This window comes from Scleropages formosus, chromosome 3 (genome assembly GCF_900964775.1).
Source record: "Scleropages formosus chromosome 3, fSclFor1.1, whole genome shotgun sequence".
Classification (NCBI taxonomy): Eukaryota; Metazoa; Chordata; class Actinopteri; order Osteoglossiformes; family Osteoglossidae; genus Scleropages; species Scleropages formosus.
In genome coordinates this window covers 29663910-29683516 of record NC_041808.1, presented here as the reverse complement: position 1 = coordinate 29683516, position 19607 = coordinate 29663910, and the positions used below count along the sequence as shown (strand labels likewise).

The 19607-nt window shown below is 42.5% G+C and overlaps 1 protein-coding gene across 4 annotated transcripts; it reads left to right on the top strand.

Moving 5' to 3' along the window:
• The first annotated feature begins 146 nt into the window (after positions 1–146).
• On the top strand, positions 147–18068 carry tmem184ba (transmembrane protein 184ba). 4 transcript variants are annotated; one of them, XM_018738612.2, is made up of 11 exons: positions 147–458; positions 768–828; positions 3967–4200; positions 5646–5811; positions 9025–9115; positions 9728–9803; positions 10457–10548; positions 11670–11839; positions 14296–14490; positions 15228–15254; positions 16001–18068. In XM_018738612.2, the coding sequence occupies exons 3-11, from the start codon at positions 3967–3969 to the stop codon at positions 16225–16227; spliced, it is 1278 nt and encodes a 425-aa protein (XP_018594128.1). In that variant the 5' UTR covers positions 147–458; positions 768–828; the 3' UTR covers positions 16228–18068. The 4 variants fall into 4 exon arrangements, with proteins under 4 accessions (XP_018594128.1, XP_029106317.1, XP_018594131.1 ...); XM_029250484.1 differs by having other exon boundaries at positions 147–673; XM_018738615.2 differs by lacking the exon at positions 15228–15254 and having other exon boundaries at positions 151–458.
• The last annotated feature ends 1539 nt before the right edge of the window (positions 18069–19607 follow it).

Below are 19607 nucleotides of genomic sequence, written 5' to 3'. Positions count from 1 at the left end.
GTTAAGAGCTTTTTCATGTATGAACCTCTCATTCCCTGCTGCGGTACAGAAGCGTCCGTCCTTCCGTCCAGCTGGCACACGGCGTGCGGAGAAAAGCCGGTTACGTCATCCCTTCTGTGGAAAGCGGCTGTGCAGCGTTGCGCATGCGCGGGCACTCGGAGGGTCTGCTTTACTGTAATCCCGGCGGATTGAATCAGGGACGGGACTGTGTGGGTCGGGAAAAAAAAGAAAAAAAAGAAAAGGGAGAGACTGCGTGGTTATATCTGTTTAGTTTTAGGTAGTTTCATTAGACTTAACATATCTTTAGCTGTGAGAGAAACATTAACAACCGAGGAATCATGATGTGCTGAGAAGCATCATAAAAAGTGCCTCGCTCTGTTTTTTTTTTTTTCTCTCCCAGCCCGTTGTTAGCTACGTGGCTAACGAGCTGCCTCCGCCGGCGCGCGCAACATCGCGAGGTAAACATGGATGACTAGAAAACGGGCTCTTTGTCGTTTTAGGACTCGTTTCTCCGTGTCATTTACGCCCCATAGTATAGTATAGATAGATGTAATATATTTGGATTGGCGAAAACGGGGACTCGATGGCGAGCTGTTACCCTTCCCACGTATATTGCAGATAATTAACTCAGTAACTGGGACTTGACTCTGAGCATTTTCTTCTTCGCCTGCTGGTTAGTCCGGCGGGACACGCCACACGGCGGAAACGCGTGCTTATCTATTTATGTGGTGTTGTTTGTGTGCTATATATGTGTTTTGTCATACTAGGTTGAATGGTTGGACGACCGGGGGGTGAGCCTTTCGAAGTTTTCGGGCAACTGCAAAGGAGGTGAGGTTTCTGGGTTTCGAACGCGATCGGGGATTATAATATGCGTTTACTGCGAACATGAATCATGGACTCACGTGTGGCAGCGGTATTATTTTTCTTTTAAATTTAAACTCTGTACCGGCCGTCACATTTTAACATACGACGTACCCAAGCGTAAGCAAGCACGCCGTAATAAACCGGACTTTTTTCTGCCTGCACTGCAGTGAGCCGAAACAGCCGCGTTTTATCATGAATGTATGTATGTATGTATGTGTGTGTGTGTGTGTGTGTGTGTGTGTGTGTGTGTGTGTGTGTGTTTTAAATGTGTATAAATGTAATTTTTTTTATTGTATCGGGTTTTTATAGTAAGAGACTGAAAAGGCAAAATGATTTTATTTTATGCGGTCCTGAGTGAAAGGGCATTTATTTTATGCGGTCCTGAGTGAAAGAGCTTCCGAGACGGTGCATTTTCAGCGCGTCGTCTTTGACGTGTACGCTTTCATTACGTGCAGAGAGGAAGCGCGCATTACAGCCGCGGGCCGGGAGACACATGGAGACACGCGCGATTCTCCAAGTGCGCTCTGTTTGCGTGACGTCACCGTGACGTCATAGTTTAAACCGCGTACCTTGTGAGTCACGTTAGAGAACAGTTTCTGCTTAATGACTAAATGTAAATAATGCGGGACTGCTGCCTTTAGGCCCAATGGTTGTTGGGTCAAATCCCTGTAGTACCCTTGAGCAAAGCAAGTACCCTAAATTGCTGCAGTAAAAGTGCCCGGCTGTATAATAAATGGGTCAATAATTGTAGGTGTCTTAACGTTGTAAACTGCTTTGGAGAAGAGTGTCAGCTAAGTGTATGTACCCTACACGAGTAGCTGCGTAGACATTTTAGAGAGCGTGACATTTTTTTTAACGAATTAACAATAACATGAGTAGCCGCAGAGGCATCCAGGCATAGATCTATGGTTTTTGCTGATGTCTGACTGTTGGTTTTTTTTTTTTTTTTTTTTTTTTTTTTTTGAGGTATGGTGTATGAAGAGTGAGTTTCAGCGAGTTGTTTGCATCCAGGCATGGATGGTGGTGTGGTGGGTTTGGGCGATACCTGCCGTACGGCGGGTTTGGGGTTCGAACCTGGCGTTTGGGGTGCCTTCCCATGGACTGGCGTCCTGTCCTGGGTGTGTCCCGTCCCGTCCTGTCCCCCTGCGCCTTGTCCAATTGCTGGGTTAGGCTCCAGCTCGCCGCGACCTGTCTCGGGACAAGCAGTTGTTGGGTGGTTGTGTCCGTTTGTCTGACCAGATAACTAGATTATACAGATTTTTTTTTTTGGAAATATGTTCATATTTGTTACAGATAAGATGGTGGAGGTCCTATTTTTCTGGAGGTTTGTGGTGGCATAGATGCTGCTGTTGGCAGGGGACAGATAGGATTAGGGTCATCGCACAATAACGTTTATTATCAGCAGGTTCAGAGCAATTCAATTAATAGAAGAGAGTTTGAGGTTTTTGTATTTAATCTTCTGTATTTATATGCCTGTTGCTTGCTGTATGGTTGTTGTTTAAGTATTTCTGGGTTTGTGATCTGGATTCACCTATAAAGATGTAAAAGTATAATGTTTACATGAGGGCTCATCTTTCTGTCCTCAAATCCAGATACGGGCTTTATTTTTCCCAGTTCCTCTTTCTCCTAGTTGCCCACACTGCTGTTGCCTTTTTCATCTTCCAGACAAAACAGACTTCTGTCTGCTTAAGCAGTGCTGAATTTTCAAGCCAGAGTGCCTCTCTCGTCTGCATGTCAGCGCAGCATCCGTCAGCTTCAATCTATCACTGTACTTTAATGTCCTGGATCCTGACACATACGGGTACAGGACACCCATGCTGACATGTTGGTTTTAGTGTACTCAAGATGCACATTTAACAGTTCATTCATCCATGCATGGTTCCACATAACAGCTTTATTCTTATTTTCCTTTTTAGATTGGAGATTTGTAGCCTGCTGAAGTTGCATTTGGTAGAAACAGGAGTGAGTCACCAGATGGGTATTTTTAGCTGTGCAAATAATTTCCTCCATATTATTGTGTTATACTGTGCTTCATTTGATTACGTGCCTTGCTGTATTCATTTAAGTATGTTTAGGGATGGGTGCATCATCAGACTGGTCTGCTTCCATTGCCCTCCACACCCCTGTGGTTGTTGCATTTCTGAGGTTTTATCTGAGTGTAAAATGGAAGGAAAACCCGATGCAGATCCAATGAATCAAATCAGAACGGCCCGTCTTGTTGAAGGCTACTCGATAGAATAATTTCCAAATGCAGTTGAACGTCCTGTCCCCTGTAACTTGCCTTTCACTGTTAAATACTGTCTTTGTTTTGGTGCATAATATGCTTAATAATCCATTGTATAGTTAATATAATATTCTCATTTGGAATTCCAGGAAAGTAATGGCAGATCATGCATATGTTTTTGGTGGTGAGTCTCTGTATTCCGCTGCATCTGTTCCAGATGTACAAGAAATGGGGCTGTGCAATAGAGGATTTTTTTTAAGGGAAAAAAGGCACAACAGCTTTGGTCTTTTTTTTGCCTGATAAAAGAGTAGGCATTGCTATGAAGTCAGAACTAAAAAAAGGGAGAGCAATATGCTGAGAAGAATGATTATAAAAAAAAATTCTGAAATCAATATTGCAGTGAACATATTCTTATCTTTATTGCATTCGGTCATTTAGCTGATGCTTTTCTCCAAAACGGCTTAAAATGTTAACGTGCCTGCAATTACTTAGCCATTTATACAGCCAAGTAATTTTTTTACTGGAGCAATTTGAGGGTGAGTACCATGCTTAAGGGAGAGGAGGGAGGCCAAAGGTGAGGTTCGAAGCCCCGACCTTTGGGTCCGAAGGCGGCAGCTCTAACCATTACTCTACCAGCTGTCCTCTGGTTGTCCTGATTTTCAGGAGGGAGGTGAGGTGGCACAGCATTGACATGTCCTGAAATGATCGGCGTTGAAAGTGTGCATATCAGTGATTGAGAGGTTTCGGTGAAGAACATTTTCAGTGCACACTCGATTGGGATTGTGAAGATTTCTTCGGTTAACTCCGTTGATACAGTTCAGGTGTCCATTTGTTCTGTCTTGATGGTTCCATTGATATAACCGTATGTTATCCTGCAGATGAACGGGCTTTGGAGGCGCGATGTCCCTCTGTCCGAGCGACTGGGGGATAACTCTCCAATCAGAATGGTGCCGGGTCCCCCGGCCACCGTGGCCCCAACTGGCCCCAACATTTCTTGGCTTCCGGAGGCGCCCCTGCTCACCCCAGAGCAGCCCATCTTCCTCATGACCACGGCTGCCCAGGCTGTGTCTGGCTTTTTTGTGTGGACTGCCTTGCTGCTCACTTGCCACCAGGTAAGCCTGATGTCATGTGTTTGCTTGCCATTAGGCAGGGTTGTGTTGGTCAGTCTATTTTGCTGTGTGTGTGTGTGTGTGTGTGTGTGTGTGTGTGTGTGTGTGTGTGGAAAGGATGTCCTGGAAGTGTCACTTTACGTTGATGTGAGTCATGTAGTGATTATCAATTATTAACCCTAAGCTTGGTTTCATGGCATGGCACAGATTAGATACCCTTTCAATTATTACTGTTGTAGGTTATACTTGATGTGTGAACCTGGTTCATAGAGTAAACATAAAGGATTTTCTGTTCTCATTTTAGTTCCGTGTAGTGCAATTTTTGAGACAGGAATGTGCGTACTTGAAATGAGCTGTTGAGTTTATTTTGTTACTTTTTCCATGCGGATAGGTTTGAGTTGCAACCTTTTTGTGAAGTGTTGTGAATTGTCTGGACCCGTGGATTGTGGAACATATTAAGAATATCCATTAAGTCAGCTCTGTAACAACTTATGGCACCTTACAGAGTTTGGTTTTCAGTTGCGTCCCACAAGGTTTCAGCTACAGGTCTTTTCTTATGTTACTGATCCATCTGCTCCTCTTCTTTGAGAGCATAACAGGAAAGCAAGCAGTTGTTGCCTCTCCCTGTTTGGTAGAATTTTTTTACACGAGGTGCCGTCGCTGTGACAACAGGTGCACCTGCTCTGCAGTGACATCAGAAAGCAGGGGTTGCCTAGCAACACCCGAGCATTCATGTGCTTCTGTATGCTTGTGTGCGTGTTAGTCACGCCACAGGTATCGGAGACACAATTAAGGGAAGGGGGTGCACCATTGTTTATGGTGAAAGGGAGTGCATGCTGGTTGACATTAGACTCCGTTGACAAAGAACATGTGGATCTGTATAGTTAACAGAACTCAGACATCATCTGTGGCTGTGTTGACAGGAGTTCCTGGGATGTGGGCAGAGCCTTTGTGCTGCTGCGTTGCGGTTTATTTGAAAGTACATGTACATGTCAGCCAACAAGGTGGATGAGTTTTAATGTAGCGTTTGCAGTAGTTTACAGTCAGGTGAGGACTTAAACATTCTCCGCCGCAAGAAGTTCGTGATGTTAAATTGCCTGTGTGGAACAGATTGGTATGGGCTTGTGCAACATTATTTCACCAAAATGTGGTCTAAAATTAAGAAAAAAGGGTTCATGCAGCCCGTCCTGGGTGCGTCCCCTCCAGCCTTGTGGCCTGTGTTGCTGGGTTAGGCTCCGGTTCGCCGTGACCCCGCTTGGGATGAGTGTTTTTCGGACTGTGTGTGTGTGTGTGTGTGTGTGTGTGTGTGTGTGTGTGTGTGTGTGTGTGTGTGTGTGTGTGTGTGTGGCTTCATGCTGCTTTTCTAGAGGCAGTGTCCTTGCATCCTAGGAATGAAATCTCAATGTTCTCCACAATCCCGGTCTCCCCCCCCCCCCGCCCCCTTGCAGATCTACATGCACCTGCGCTACTACAGCTCCCCCAATGAGCAGCGGCACATCGTTCGCATCCTCTTCATCGTGCCCATCTATGCCTTTGACTCGTGGCTCAGCCTGCTCTTTTTCACCAATGAGGAGTACTATGTCTACTTTGACACTGTCAGGGACTGCTACGAGGGTAAGGCTGCTTCCTGCATTAAAATTTTGTAGTCAGAAGGTGGCATCGCGGTTGAAGAATCCCATTTCCTGATGTGCTTTATGTTTGTATGACTTAATAAAAATGTTGACTCTGAATTTCTTCAGTGAAGTTAAGAGTTAAGTGAATGGGTGAAGCTTTAAATTCTAAGCAATATATGGTGCAGTGCTGAAAGCATGTTCATTGTGTGGAATTTGCCTTTGGAAGACTTAAAGGTGTCAAGACAAAGAAGGAGAGCACCAAAGATTAGCAGTTTTAGTATTCTGCCGAGGTGATTTCTCTGCTTGACAGCGATAATTTTGTTTCAGATATCGGCTATTGAGTTGTGCCCACTGCTGCGCCGTTTGAGATTTAAAGCCAAAATGGACAGTTGTTGAAAGTTTCTGTTAAGTGCCCTAGATTAGTCTGCACAATTTATTAAATATTATCTCTTGGTGATGGTTCTCTCTTTCATGTCACTTGATTGGGTGCACGGGAAGGCTAGATGTAGCTGATCATTTCTGCTACAAGGTCACGTACATTACATTATACTTTTAAGTCTCAGATGTTTTTTTTTTGACATCAGCCCATTAGGTGAATTCATATTGTGTGGCAAAGGAACGAGTTTATGTTAAAAAATTGCTTCTGAATGAAAAGTACAGTGTCTGGCTGACTTTAAGGTTTCTTAATTTATATTTCTATACATTTGCAGCTCTACCATACCTTTTGCATTTTATTTTGAATCTTTTTTGGGGGGATATTTTGATTATTTGATTCAAGGATGTTCATAATGTAAAGAATTGAAGTTGACAAAATCACTGCCTATGTCATTCACTCTGCAAAGGAGACAAACATTATGCCCTTAGAAGTGTATGTACCATTACTAGAGAATTGTTTGATGCTAGAGGACCTTCATTTGAAGAGATTAAGACTTTATTTATAATAGAGGTCATTCCTTCCAGGGTAATCTGGTAGCGCAGTGGTTAGAACTACTGCCTTTGGACCCCCCAAAGGTTGTAGGTTCGAGCCTCACCTCTGGCTGTAGTACCCTTGAGCAAGGTCCCTACCCTGAATTGCTCTAGTAAAACTACCCAGCTGTATAAAATGGGTAAATAATTGTAACCTTAACATTGTAAGTCGCTTTGGAGAAAAGCATCAGCTAAATGAATAAATGTCATTTAGAGCTGAATGCACAATATTTAGCCAAAAAATAGACAGGGGGACCAAGAAGTGTGTGTATCTGGCAATTTCATTGTGCAGAATAAAATACCAGTTGCCTTAAAAAAAGGTTGTTTATTTTCTAAGTTGTTACAGCTGTTTTTCATTGTACAGGAACCTGTTATATAATAGATGGGTGTATACCTTTTTCATAATCAAGTGTCTCACAGAAGTAGTACACCTGTTGGACGAATGGATGCGTGATCCTCAAGTGTAATGTGTGTCCTTGCTGTGAACGAGTCAAGGAATATAGCGGTGACAGATGGCCCCTTCTGTACGTCAGCCTCTTTTGAGGGTGGCCATCCTTATTCTGCTTGTTCTTGGGCCTTCTGTGATGGCTAGGGAGGAAAGTCCATCACCTAGCAACCATAAGCACATCACAGCCATGCAAGAACAACGGTCATGCACAGATAAAGTGACAAACTGGAATCCATTTCCTTGCTCAACTAATGCTACAGTGGCACCGGGTCTTACGTCGGTAACAGCTGTGTGGTTAAGGCTTGACTCGGAGGTTTTGGAGTGGTAGAGAGCAAAAAAGGTTTGGATACCCAAGGGCGTCTAAATTGCTGGTTCTCTGTATTTGTGTGCCTATAACAGCGGTGCACGAAGTACTAGGAATATAAAAAATTTCTTGACTGACCTTCATGTATATCCTTGTCAAGCAATAATCCACAAATTAACGAAACAGTATTTATTCCAGAAATATTTAAAAACTGTACAAATGTAACAAGGTGATAAAGAGCATGGCTTGCACAGCTTAAAAAAAAAAAAAAAAAAAACCCCGTCTCCCTTCCTTATCTGGGAGGCTGAAGGTTGCTAGAAGTTATTGTACAGTTATATCCCTGAATTTAATTTGTAATTTTACATAAATTACAAACTAGAGTTGAAACACAACTAAGCAACAAAGTAGTAGTAACTAGTAGACTGCTGAAAAAAATGACTGTCATAACAAAATCCAAAAGCGATGAGGTGCTTTTTAGTATGAACACAGGCCAGATTGCCTTCAGTCAAGCCACGGTGTTAGCAGTGTAGCGATTAATGGGATTTGCTGCCAAAAAGGCTGTATGAACCCATGCTTTCATTTTAGATTACATTTTGGGTACCTGAGTGTGATGTTGCACAGTGTGGTGCGGTGCCAGGACAAGCCGTTGGAGACATGCTGGGTAGCGCTGGGGAAGTGACGGGAGGTGACATGGCAACTCGCACCCCTCCTCCTTGCACAGGAGTCAGTACAGGTGGCAGCTGGTCCCAAAAGCTCTGCTGCTAAATATAGAGTCTGTTCTGTAATGCGAACTACGCACACACGCACGCATGCATGCATGCCTGTACCAAGTGCACAAAACATTAGACACATTGGGATATTGCAGGTCTAAGAGCTTGTGTGTGTTTGTGTGTGGGAGTTAGATAGGCAATGTTTTGTTATGATCTTGTTAATGAAAGGAAGTTTTAATCGGATTACTTTAGGCTGGAAATGACTGGAATTAGGATAAATTGGACAAAAGCGACCGTAAAGGCTGACACATTTTACCGCGTACGGAGACAACGGGACGAATGAGCAATGCAGAAAATGCAACGTTGCGTATCCCGGCGCTAATAAATTTTGCACCCTGGAGCAGCGGGAGTCAATATCCCACCCGGCAGAAATAACTGCAGCATCGTATTGGATTCCGCTGCACAGGGTACTGACACAGTACTGTAGACCCATGCCGTTGCATGCAGTGATCGTGCATGTTTAGAATGTAAACCAGTTTTAGGACCTCTGTAGTCATGACCTCAACCATACATACTGTTTATTCTGGCTTTAGCAAGTTTTTAAGTGGTTTCTGCCAGCAGGGTCACTGCTGACTTGGCTGCCCCAAATCAGGAAGTGTTTCTGAGTGCACCTCCATCACTTACATTGTTAAATGATTTCCATCATAGACTATATAACTGTGTGCATCCATGCCGGTCTTTGTACTTTAACACAAATAATACTGTGTCATCTGTCTCCCTCTGCAGCTTTTGTGATCTACAATTTCCTCAGCCTGTGCTATGAGTACCTGGGTGGGGAGAGTGCCATCATGGCCGAGATCAGGGGAAAGCCCATCGAGTGAGTGTGCGTTTATGCTGTATGTGCATAAAATGTCTTTGCTACGCTTCTAAAGGTAAAATAAGATCTCAAGGGCCATGAAGGATCAGTAACCACAGGTTTACATATTACATTTTTTTTTATTTAGCAGACACTTTTCTCCAAAGTGACTTCCAATGACCTCTATGTAGTGTTACCAGCCCACACACCTTATTCACCAAGGTGACTTACACTGCTAGATACACTACTTACACTGGGTCACTCATCCATACATGAGTTGAACACACTCTCTCTCTGTCACTCACACACTATGGGGGAACCTGAACAGCATGTCTTTGAACTGTGGGAGGCAACTGGAGTACCTGGGGGAAACCCACGTAGACATGGGAAGAACATGCAAACCCCACACAGACTGAGTGGGGCTTGAACCCACATCCTCTTGCACCACCCAGGCATTGTGAGACAGCAGCGCTACTCATTGTACCACCCTGGTTGTCATTCACTGCAGTGTATTTTGACCTCTATTGTTTTACCCCTCCTGAATGATCACACATTGTTCTACACAGAGTACATGGGCTCCTTAGATGCTTGAGGTTTGGACGTTGAGTACGATGTCGTTCTTTCTTGCTTCAGGTCAAGCTGTGTGTATGGGACATGCTGCCTCTGGGGAAAGACCTACTCTATTGGATTCCTCAGGTTCTGCAAGCAGGTAGGAGCTACCTGTTCATCTTTTTCCAGTGGCACCAGCATAAATTAACTATGTAACACAATTTTTGTTCCTGGGTAGTAGTCAGAAAAAAAAAAAAACAGTTAACATGTATTTAAAGTTATACAAGGATTTAGAAGTAGTTTTTTGCGATTTAAGATTATACTGTAAATCACGTTCACAAATCAACCCCCAAATATAGTCTCCCATCATGTTCTCGTTATATGTTCCCGGTAGCAGCGTTCAAAGTCCAGTATATCCTGCTGGAAGTGCTCGACTTGCTACTTTGAATACGCTCCTGTGTTTTCCTTGCATTTATCGAGACAAGCGTCAAGGATGTGGACATTGAGGGACATCCTGCAGCCCATTTTGCCGTAGTTCTTCACCAGAATCTTAATAGAGTTAATTTTGATTCATTTGTTGTTGTTGTGTTTTTTCGGTTTTTATGTGAATGAAAATGTGCAAATTTTCCTGTTTTCCCATTGGAAATGGGTAAATTTCAAAATATCATTCACAAAAGTAAAGCATCAGTCACAAAAGCAAAGTCTGAGGGCAATTATATTCATTTTCCATGCTTTTTAGGCATAAGCAACCGTCATGTGGTCATGAACAAAAGTTGATGTTGATGTCTGCCCTACTTCTTTTGTGTCTCTCAGGCCACCCTGCAGTTTTGCGTTGTGAAGCCCTTGATGGCCATGGTTACCGTCATTCTGCAGGCATTTGGGAAGTACAGGGATGGTGACTTCAAGTACGTCACTAATACAGCAGTTTATGTATATATTGCTAATAATGTACTACTTGCGAGGGGGCGCGGTGGCGCAGTGGGTTGGACCACAGTCCTGCTCTCCGGTGGGTCTGGGGTTCGAGTCCCGCTTGGGGTGCCTTGCAATGGACTGGCGTCCCGTCCTGGGTGTGTCCTCTCCCCCTCCGGCCTTATGCCCTGTGTTACCGGGTAGGCTCCGGTTCCCCGCGACCCCGTATGGGACAAGCAGTTCCAAAAATGTATGTGTGTGTGTGTGTGTGTGTGTGTGTGTGTGTGTGTACTCACACACACACATCTTCAGAACCGCTTGTCCCATATGGGGTCACGGGGAACCGGAGCCTACCCGGCAACACAGGGCGTAAGGCCGGAGGGGGAGGGGACACACCCAGGACGGGACGCCAGTCCGTCGCAAGGCACCCCAAGCGGGACTCGAACCCCAGACCCACCGGACAGCAGGACTGTGGTCCAACCCACTGTGCCACTGCACCCCCTGTGTGTGTACTACTTGCACTAATTTTTCTGAACCCGTTTTTAGTTAATATCAGTCTTGTCACTGTTAAATGCTTCACATTCTCTGTGTGTACCAAAAAACATTGACATTCACAAAAATGTTAGGCATGGTAAGGCTTAATGCACCCTTTCAGGAGGTACAGGCAGACCTCAGGGTTAGTGCTGCTTGCATGTAATAATAATTGTTGTTGAATTAACCCATTGCTGGAGAATTGTAACAATGGGTAACAGCTTCATGAAGGCACTAATGATATTTATTTAAGGTGTTCATAAGGTACAATATGAATGCATGTTTCTCCTACAGTCCAAAGTCGCGTATCAGGTTAGTGTGTGTGTGTGTGTGTGTGTGTGTGTGTGTGTGTGTGTGTGTGTGTGTGTGTGTGAGAGAGACTGGCATCTCATCCAGGGTGACCCTGCTTAGCCTGGCTCCCTCTGCTTCCAGAATAACCCTTGGACTATCGCGACCTTGATTTGCACAAACAGTTAACAGTAGCGAGTGTCTTTGTGGCTGATCTGCTTGCTGTAGAGAACAACACGTGCATGGAATTGTTTACCATGTGGAGCTGACGTCTCCTCTTCTGTGTCCCTCCCCACAGCGTAGCCAGCGGGTACCTGTACGTGACCATCGTCTACAACATCTCCGTCAGCCTGTCACTTTATGCCCTCTTCCTCTTCTACTTTGCAACACGTGAACTGCTCAGCCCCTACAGCCCCATGCTGAAGTTCTTCATGGTTAAGTCTGTCATATTCCTCTCCTTCTGGCAGGGTAAAGTCATGCTTGCTTTCTAGTATTTATATGTTACTGTCTACCTTCAACACTTATGGGCTTTCCCGCATTTTTATCGACCTGTGGCAACCCACTAAATCATTGCTGCTGTTGCAGAAAGAAAAACGTATATAAATAAATGTCACTGTCAGTTAAATTTGCTTTTACTCATTTATTGAAAGTGAAGGTTTAAGGGCCGAAACACTCAACTGAAGAATACGTGTCCCGCCAAAAACGTTCAGTAAACGTAAGCGCATTTTCCCCACGTAGTTCAGATGTACGAATCTGCATCATTGTGTTTGTTCGGAGGGGATTTATGCCTTATCCACTAGAGAGCTCGGACAACATGAGAAAGTAAGCGGTCGGTCGTACTCGTAATACGCTGAGGATACTCTGTCCGTACTCCTTTCACATAAGTTAATCTGTCCTCCTCCAGTGACACATTCCCGTTCTTAGTTTTGTTCGGTTGTTTACGTTTTCGCGTGTTTACTGCATGTATCGTGCACTTAACCACTATTAGATGAAATGCACAGAATTGGACAAAGCACTCGCAGCGTGTTAGAACATGTCGGTCGCACATTTCAGAATGTGAACGTAATCAAAAATGCCCTTGTGTAGATAGTGTACTTGTGCGGACTGTCACAGTTTTGCTGCGCGGTAATAGCTGGTTGTACCTTATAAAGGAAAACTAAAGAAAATTAATGCCAGCCCATGAATGAAGGTTTGTGGAAACTACAACAGATGATTGACATCTTGATAAACTGAGAAATTTAGTGCCGGTTTTCTGTCATTTACATGTTATTGCTCACATTTACATTATTTGCCTGGCTGTTCTCAAAAGCGACTTAAAATGTTAATCTACCTACAACCGTTTACTCTTTTGTGCAGCCGGGTAATTTTTGCTAGAGCAATTTTAGGGTATGTACCTTGCTCAAGGGTTCTACAGCTGGAGGTGAGATTTGAATCTGTGACCTTTGGCTCCAAAGCTCAGGAGCTCTAACCGCTACACTTAACCCTAACCCACATTTAGTGTAGTAGCCACTCAAGATTTCACATGGGTTGGCTGAATTCACCGGTCTTCGGACATGCTATCGCCACAAAAATGTGCCTTGAAATTAATGGACTGTAACTGTCTTTTGAGAAACATTTAAGGACAAATATTTAGCCCAGAATAATTGTAGGGCTGTCACTGTCGATTGTTTTGGTAATCGAGTAATCGGACAGTTCTTTTGGCGAGTAATTGAGTCTTACTCTCGATTCTTCTGGTAATCGAGTAATCAGACAATAATTTTGGTGAGTACTCGAGTAATTGTTTTTTACTCACAATAAAAATAGAATCAAGTGAACAATAACATCATGCTTTGCATTTCAAAATTGAAAATAAAGCCATGGTTAATTTTTGGAAGGGTTATAATTCTTTGATTTGTGTGATTAGTAACCATCAAACGTGCTAACCCAAGCGGGAGTTTATGAGTTATGAAATCGCGATGAAAAGTAATGTGAACATTTTGAAACATGGATATATTCACGCCTTAACTTCACATTTCATCAGTTTATTATCATCTACATTCCATTAAATTGTGCTCTCTGACAGGTGTTTAAGTGGTGAAACTCTTTATAATGCAAATATATCATACATATATCATGTTCGGTCTTGTGTTTAAAACGGCGTGCAAATTAAGAGTATTCAAAATGATTAAAGTAAAGCTAGTAGTGAACTTACCGTGTTGGCGGAGCATCTGTTACGCCTGGATGTCGCCTTTTCAGGTGATGTAGCATTGCAGATGTGCTGTTATTGTATTTAAGTTGGTTTTTGCACAGACTGCAGACAACTATCTTATTCTTTTCTTCTGACGTGAAGTGTTCCCACACCGTTGACATTTTTGCCGTTTTTTTGCACGGACCCTTGCCTGTGCACCGCCGCCTTTCCGCCATTTTGCCGAGTACTCGACACCGGCAAATTGTATTCAAGGATTTTTTTTAAACCGGGTACTCGAAATTAACCGAGTAGTCGTGACAGCCCTAAATAATTGTAATTATTGTTTATAGTTACATGTCAGTGCTACAAAAGTAAAGGTTTGCATTTTTGTAGCATTGGCATGTAATCAACTGAATGAGTGAATAGGCAGTATTTCAGTGAGTACTTTATTTGTGGTTGTATTCTACGATAAAACGGATTTTTGAAATTTAGTCTCACCCTGTAAGGGTTTCTGAGAGAGATTTTGCAAGGAGTTGTACGTGAAAGATAAGTCGCTTTACCTATGGGAAAGGAAATCTTTTTTTTTGAAATCCAGATTTAAGGCAAAAAAACAGTCCTTTTGTCAAGCAGGTGCAGAGATGGCAAACGGTCAGTTTTGGTTATGTATTTGATCCTCATATTTCAAAGCGATGAACCGTTTTCAAAGAAAAGTAAATGAGAATGAATTTCTGACATTTCGTATTCCACCCTCCCCCAGGTATGCTGCTGGCCATCTTGGAGAAGTGTGGCGCCATTCCTCAGATCAGTTCGGCAGAGGTTTCTGTGGGCGAGGGCACAGTCGCCGCTGGCTACCAGAACTTCATCATATGTGTGGAGATGTTCTTTGCTGCCCTTGCTCTGCGTCACGCGTTCACCTACAAGGTCTACATGGACAAACGGCTGGACTCCCAGGGTGAGGGGCTCGGAGAGTGTTGTGTTGCTATGGAGACCTCCTGTCCACAGTTGTCAAAAAGGATCTTGTTAAAATACTTCTTGGCAGATTATGCTGGTTCATTTAAAGTGCTTTTTGGGCATTGTGTTTTAATCTGTACTGCTTTATTAATGAGTAATCTCCTTATATCCTAAAATCGGAGCAGTAGGGACCAAAGTAAACCTAATTGGTTTTGTGAAAACCTTAAGAAATTTTGAAAAAGTGTTTAAATTTTATGTTAATAAAGCCTTTGTAGTTGTTTGTTAGTGCTGTATAGCTAAGGGTTGCTCATATTTGATTCCTGACTCTTTTGATTTGGCCCTTTTCATCCTGACTTTGTTGTAGTTTAGACTTCCTCCGTGTCTCACGGTTGCCCGCTCCCCCATTATGAGGAAAAATCTGGTGTCACTAATTTACTTTATCTCTTTCTCTTTTTGTCTTTTTTTTTTTTTTTTTTTTTCTTCCCCCCCCGCTGAATATCCTGGTATCTTTTTTTGCTAATTTTCCCCCACCCTCCTTTATTCATTCTTTCACCTCGACTCTTGCACCGTTTAATTTAATGGAATCCATCCATCTTTTCTCTTGTCGTCTTTACTTTTCCCACTTGTGGAGAATTTTTCATCTCGTCTTTCTGTCTTTGTGTTCTACGATTCCAAACTTTCCTCTGTATTTATTGCCCCCCAACTCTTCCCCATTTGACTTTGTGCTCCACTATAAAGGGCCAGTTCCTACTTATGGACAGTACGGTAGGTCTTCTGTTGTTCTTAGCTTGTTTTGTGGCATCACCCATCCATATATTTTAGTTTTTTGTGAGTAGATGTTCCTCTGCTTGAAATACATATTTAATCAGGGCTCGTACCGGCTGGCTAATTGGTTACTCGGATACACGGAACTGTCAGTCGTTCAAAGGTTGCATAGATGCACCAATTTTTCCTGTCTTCTACAGTAAAGCATATTCTAAGATAAGTGACAGTTTTATTATGCAGTAACTTCTCCATTGTTCACAACTCACTCATTACATTCAACCACTTTACATTTCTGGTATTATTTAAACACTTTTAGCTGTGTACCATGACAGCGTTATTTTTCTCGACTGAACCTGTGTTCAGCTGTAAATATACAATTGCTCAGGCACAGCAAATGCGATATTACACTTGTAGAGAAATAAAACCCTGGCTTTATTTTCTGATATTTTGTATTGCATCATTTTTTTTTCTGATCTCCGCTGTGTTTGAAGTACGTATGTTATTTTTTTAACATGCTCTATAAATAATGTACAGTAAAATATTTATTTCATGTTTGTCTTAACATCCTCCACTGTATTTGAAAATTTCCCTGCAGTTTTTGGTTTTAAGTTGCCATTTTTTAATGTCCTGTGTGGTGTCCTACAGCTACTGTCTTTTTGCACTGGAGAATCGCCTTTTTCTCTGCATCTTTTGACTTGCTTTTTCCATCCTCTCCTGATCCCCCTCCCCCACATTCTCATCCTCAGGCCGCTGCGCCCCAATGAAGAGCATCTCAAGCAGCCTGAAGGAGACGATGAACCCAGGAGACATGGTACAGGATGCCATCCACAACTTTTCCCCAGCTTACCAACAGTACACACAGCAGTCCACGCTGGAGCAGCGCTCTGGTCCTGCCATGTCCCGCAGCCACAGTGCTGCCAGTGCCCGAGACAACGAGAAGACCCTGCTGCTCAGTTCTGATGATGAGTTTTGAGCTACACCACCTCTCCCCCACCTCTATTGCAGAGGGAGGCTGGGAGTGGGGGGAGCAGCCCTGTTTTTTTTCCATTAGCTTTTAAAGGAATGGGGTGCTATTGGGTCCACGCCCCACAAGCACTGTGGCACAATCTCTAACATACACACACACACACACACACACTCACACACTCACAGCTCATCTGATGGATACAGACCAGTTCAGGAGTATGACAGGTGCACACACGGTAACTTGCCCATGACTAATAGTTTGACCGTACAAAATTGCTTAACCTCAAAATGACAGGCGGACTGACCGACACGTGTTCATGTGCCTATATAATAGTGGAGTCTTCAGGACTTTTAGACTGCACCTTGATTACACAGTTAAACAATAAAAAGCACTTAAAATTGCCTCCCACAGTCCAGATGTATCTATTATATCATATTGGATTTTGTAGATGTGTGCAAACCTGTATGCATGACTTCCCATAGACAAGGAAGATATGAGAAGTAGTGTAAGTGCACACACATTTAAGGTACATGATGTGATAAATCAGAATGTCAGCAAATGTTAAGTAGTACTCAGATTCAAGTACAGGCTCATCATTGCACATTATGGCCATGAATGAATACACAAAGGTAGGTACACGTTAGCCAGAGGTTTCCTTAAATCTACATCCACAGCTGATATTTGCACCCAAGCATAACAGGTCAGAAATGGATACCATGTACACACAATACACAACCACCCCCAAAGAAACGCGTTAGTTGAGTAATTGACCAAATCCGAGACTTTGACAGATTTTGTCTTAGCCATGACACACAGCCATCAAAAGCTGAATCATCATCATCTCTTGCCTGCTGAGCTGCTTATGTTGCCAAATACAGGGAATCCCTTACTAGTCCCATGAACCCTTTTGTATAACACTTCTTGTGGGATTTTATCAAACACAATGGTACTCTACTGCAATTTAAGTGACATCACATTCACCTATTCATATTTAATCTTACAATGTGTGCACATTCTCCAAAAATCTCATCAGTTACAAATCTTTCCCCTCAAGCGCTTAAAGGGACAATGTGTGGATTTGTTGGAGGTGGACACGGACTTGGAGATTTAAAGAAGATTTCATATGAGAAGAGTTAGCTTTCAGTATGTCAGGAGCAGCATCTCATTGTGTAGTGGATTGTAATGTTATGGGGCATTTTAAAAGACACAGACTAGACCAGCTTATACCAGCATGTTGCGCACTAGATTAGAGCAATAGGCAGGCAGCTTGGATAACACACATGAGAACTGCACATCTGTACACTTCTAAGCAGTGCTGGAGTATAGTTTTGAGTAAAATGCACTTTGTTTTGAAACACTAGATATTAGCCTTACTGAGACATTTTCTATTCAAAGTACTTGCTGTCCTGTCTACCATAACGGTACATGTCATACCCTGTCCGTGTACAGGTTATCACTAAAATTCCACAATTAATGGAGCTTATTGTAAAACAGTGATTTATGGAACAGGCACTGCCCAGATGGGAAGCAGCTGTCTATCTTGGAATTGCATTGCACTCAATGGAGGGTCTGCGTTGTACTGATGGATGCTGTTGCTCTGGGTACGCTTTTGGCAGTCCTACAGTTGCATTACCTACTTAATACCACTAAGGGACAGCAGTGGAGTTTTTTTTTTTTTTTTATTTTGCATTTTTCCACAATGCTGAGCTTTTCTGGTTGTACAATCAGGAGTACTGCAAAGTGTTTTACAAATAGCTGTTATTTTTATGTCCAAAATTGTGCGGTTTCCCTCGATAGCAGAGTGCATGTGTGAAAGCAGCTTTGCCTAGCTTTTTTTTTTTTTTTTTAAGAACAAAAATACAGTTTTACAGTGCTGTAACAACAGTAAAATAATGTTTTCTGTAGACTGGAAATCTTGAGGTTTGCTATGTGGGTGCAACATGAAAACCAGGCCAAGAATGTTATAAAATCAATTACACAAGTCTGCAGTTTGCCAGTGGTTTTAAGTGGATCATATTACAGAGGCCAGTAAAATAAGCCACGCAAATTGCTGTGGGGGTAAATTATTAGTTGGAGAGGTACTTTATTTGTACTATAAAACTTTCCAGGTGTCCTCAAAAATGTACGAAAGCATGTCTCTTCCCAGAATGCTTTTATTAGGGGTTTTGAAACGTTCCACATTCTTTTACCTTCTGCACAGATGCTGTTTTCTCAATCTCTTGTATTTTATAACTAAGATATATAAATATATTATTGCTGAATAAATAGGATATTGTAAATAAAGTTTAAACGTAAATACTGGAAGAATTTTAATGTTGATGATGTAAAGGTTGATGAAAAGATGCTTAGTTTTGTACTGTCAATGTTCCATATTGGCTTTTATTTTTTGTTTTTACTTTTTCTTGCTCTTTGTATTTTGACATAAGGCTTCACAGATTATGCTTCTATTTTCGTCGTTGTGATGTTCAAAGAAACGAAATAAATAATGAAGGGGAAAAAGTGATTCTTCAGTTGTCTTATCCGGGACAGAGTGAATGTTGGATTGTGGTGTATGCTATTGTTCCTGGCTGTGCTGTGATTCAGATCTATTGTAGGTGGAGGTGACCTTGGCCTTCAGTTGGTGCCAATTGATCATCAGCCCCATATCACAACTGCCTAAACTGCACTTCATATTTACTGATGGGGCAATTCTCTGGCTCGTGTCCACACCAACTGTGACGTCCCGTTTAGCTGCTCCTCTAATCATTTACATTTATTCACTTAGCAGACGCTTTTCTCCAAAGCGACTTACAACAGATACTGTGTAGCCCACACACCTTATTCACCAAGATGACTTCAACTGCTAGATAGACTACTTGCAATGGGTCACTCATCCATACATCAGTGAAACGCACTCTCTCTGTGAACAGTATGTCTTTGGACTGTGGAGGAAACCAGAGCACCTGGATAACATGAGAACTCCACACAGACTGAGCAGGCATCAAACCCACATCCTCTCATGCCACCCAAGGCACTATGAGACAGCAGCATTACTTGCTCTGCTACTGTACTGTCCTATTACAGCACAGTACCACATCCAGAATCCTGGAGGTATCAGCCTACATATTTTAAATGTAATTTCTTAAAGTATCAGTGTAATAAAATATGTTTGGTGCTGCCATAATCAATAAGATCTATATATATCTATCTATCTATCTATCTATCTATCTATCTATCAGATAAGTTCCTCCACCTTTACTGGCCCTGGTGGTATATATTATACTATTTAAGTGTCAGAAATGTTTAGTTAATTGTACACTTTACCAGACACTACAGAGATCAGTGGCTGTTTTAAGATTAGTTATTTCCCTGGTAACACATCTAAGAAGTTGAAGTTATGCTTTATA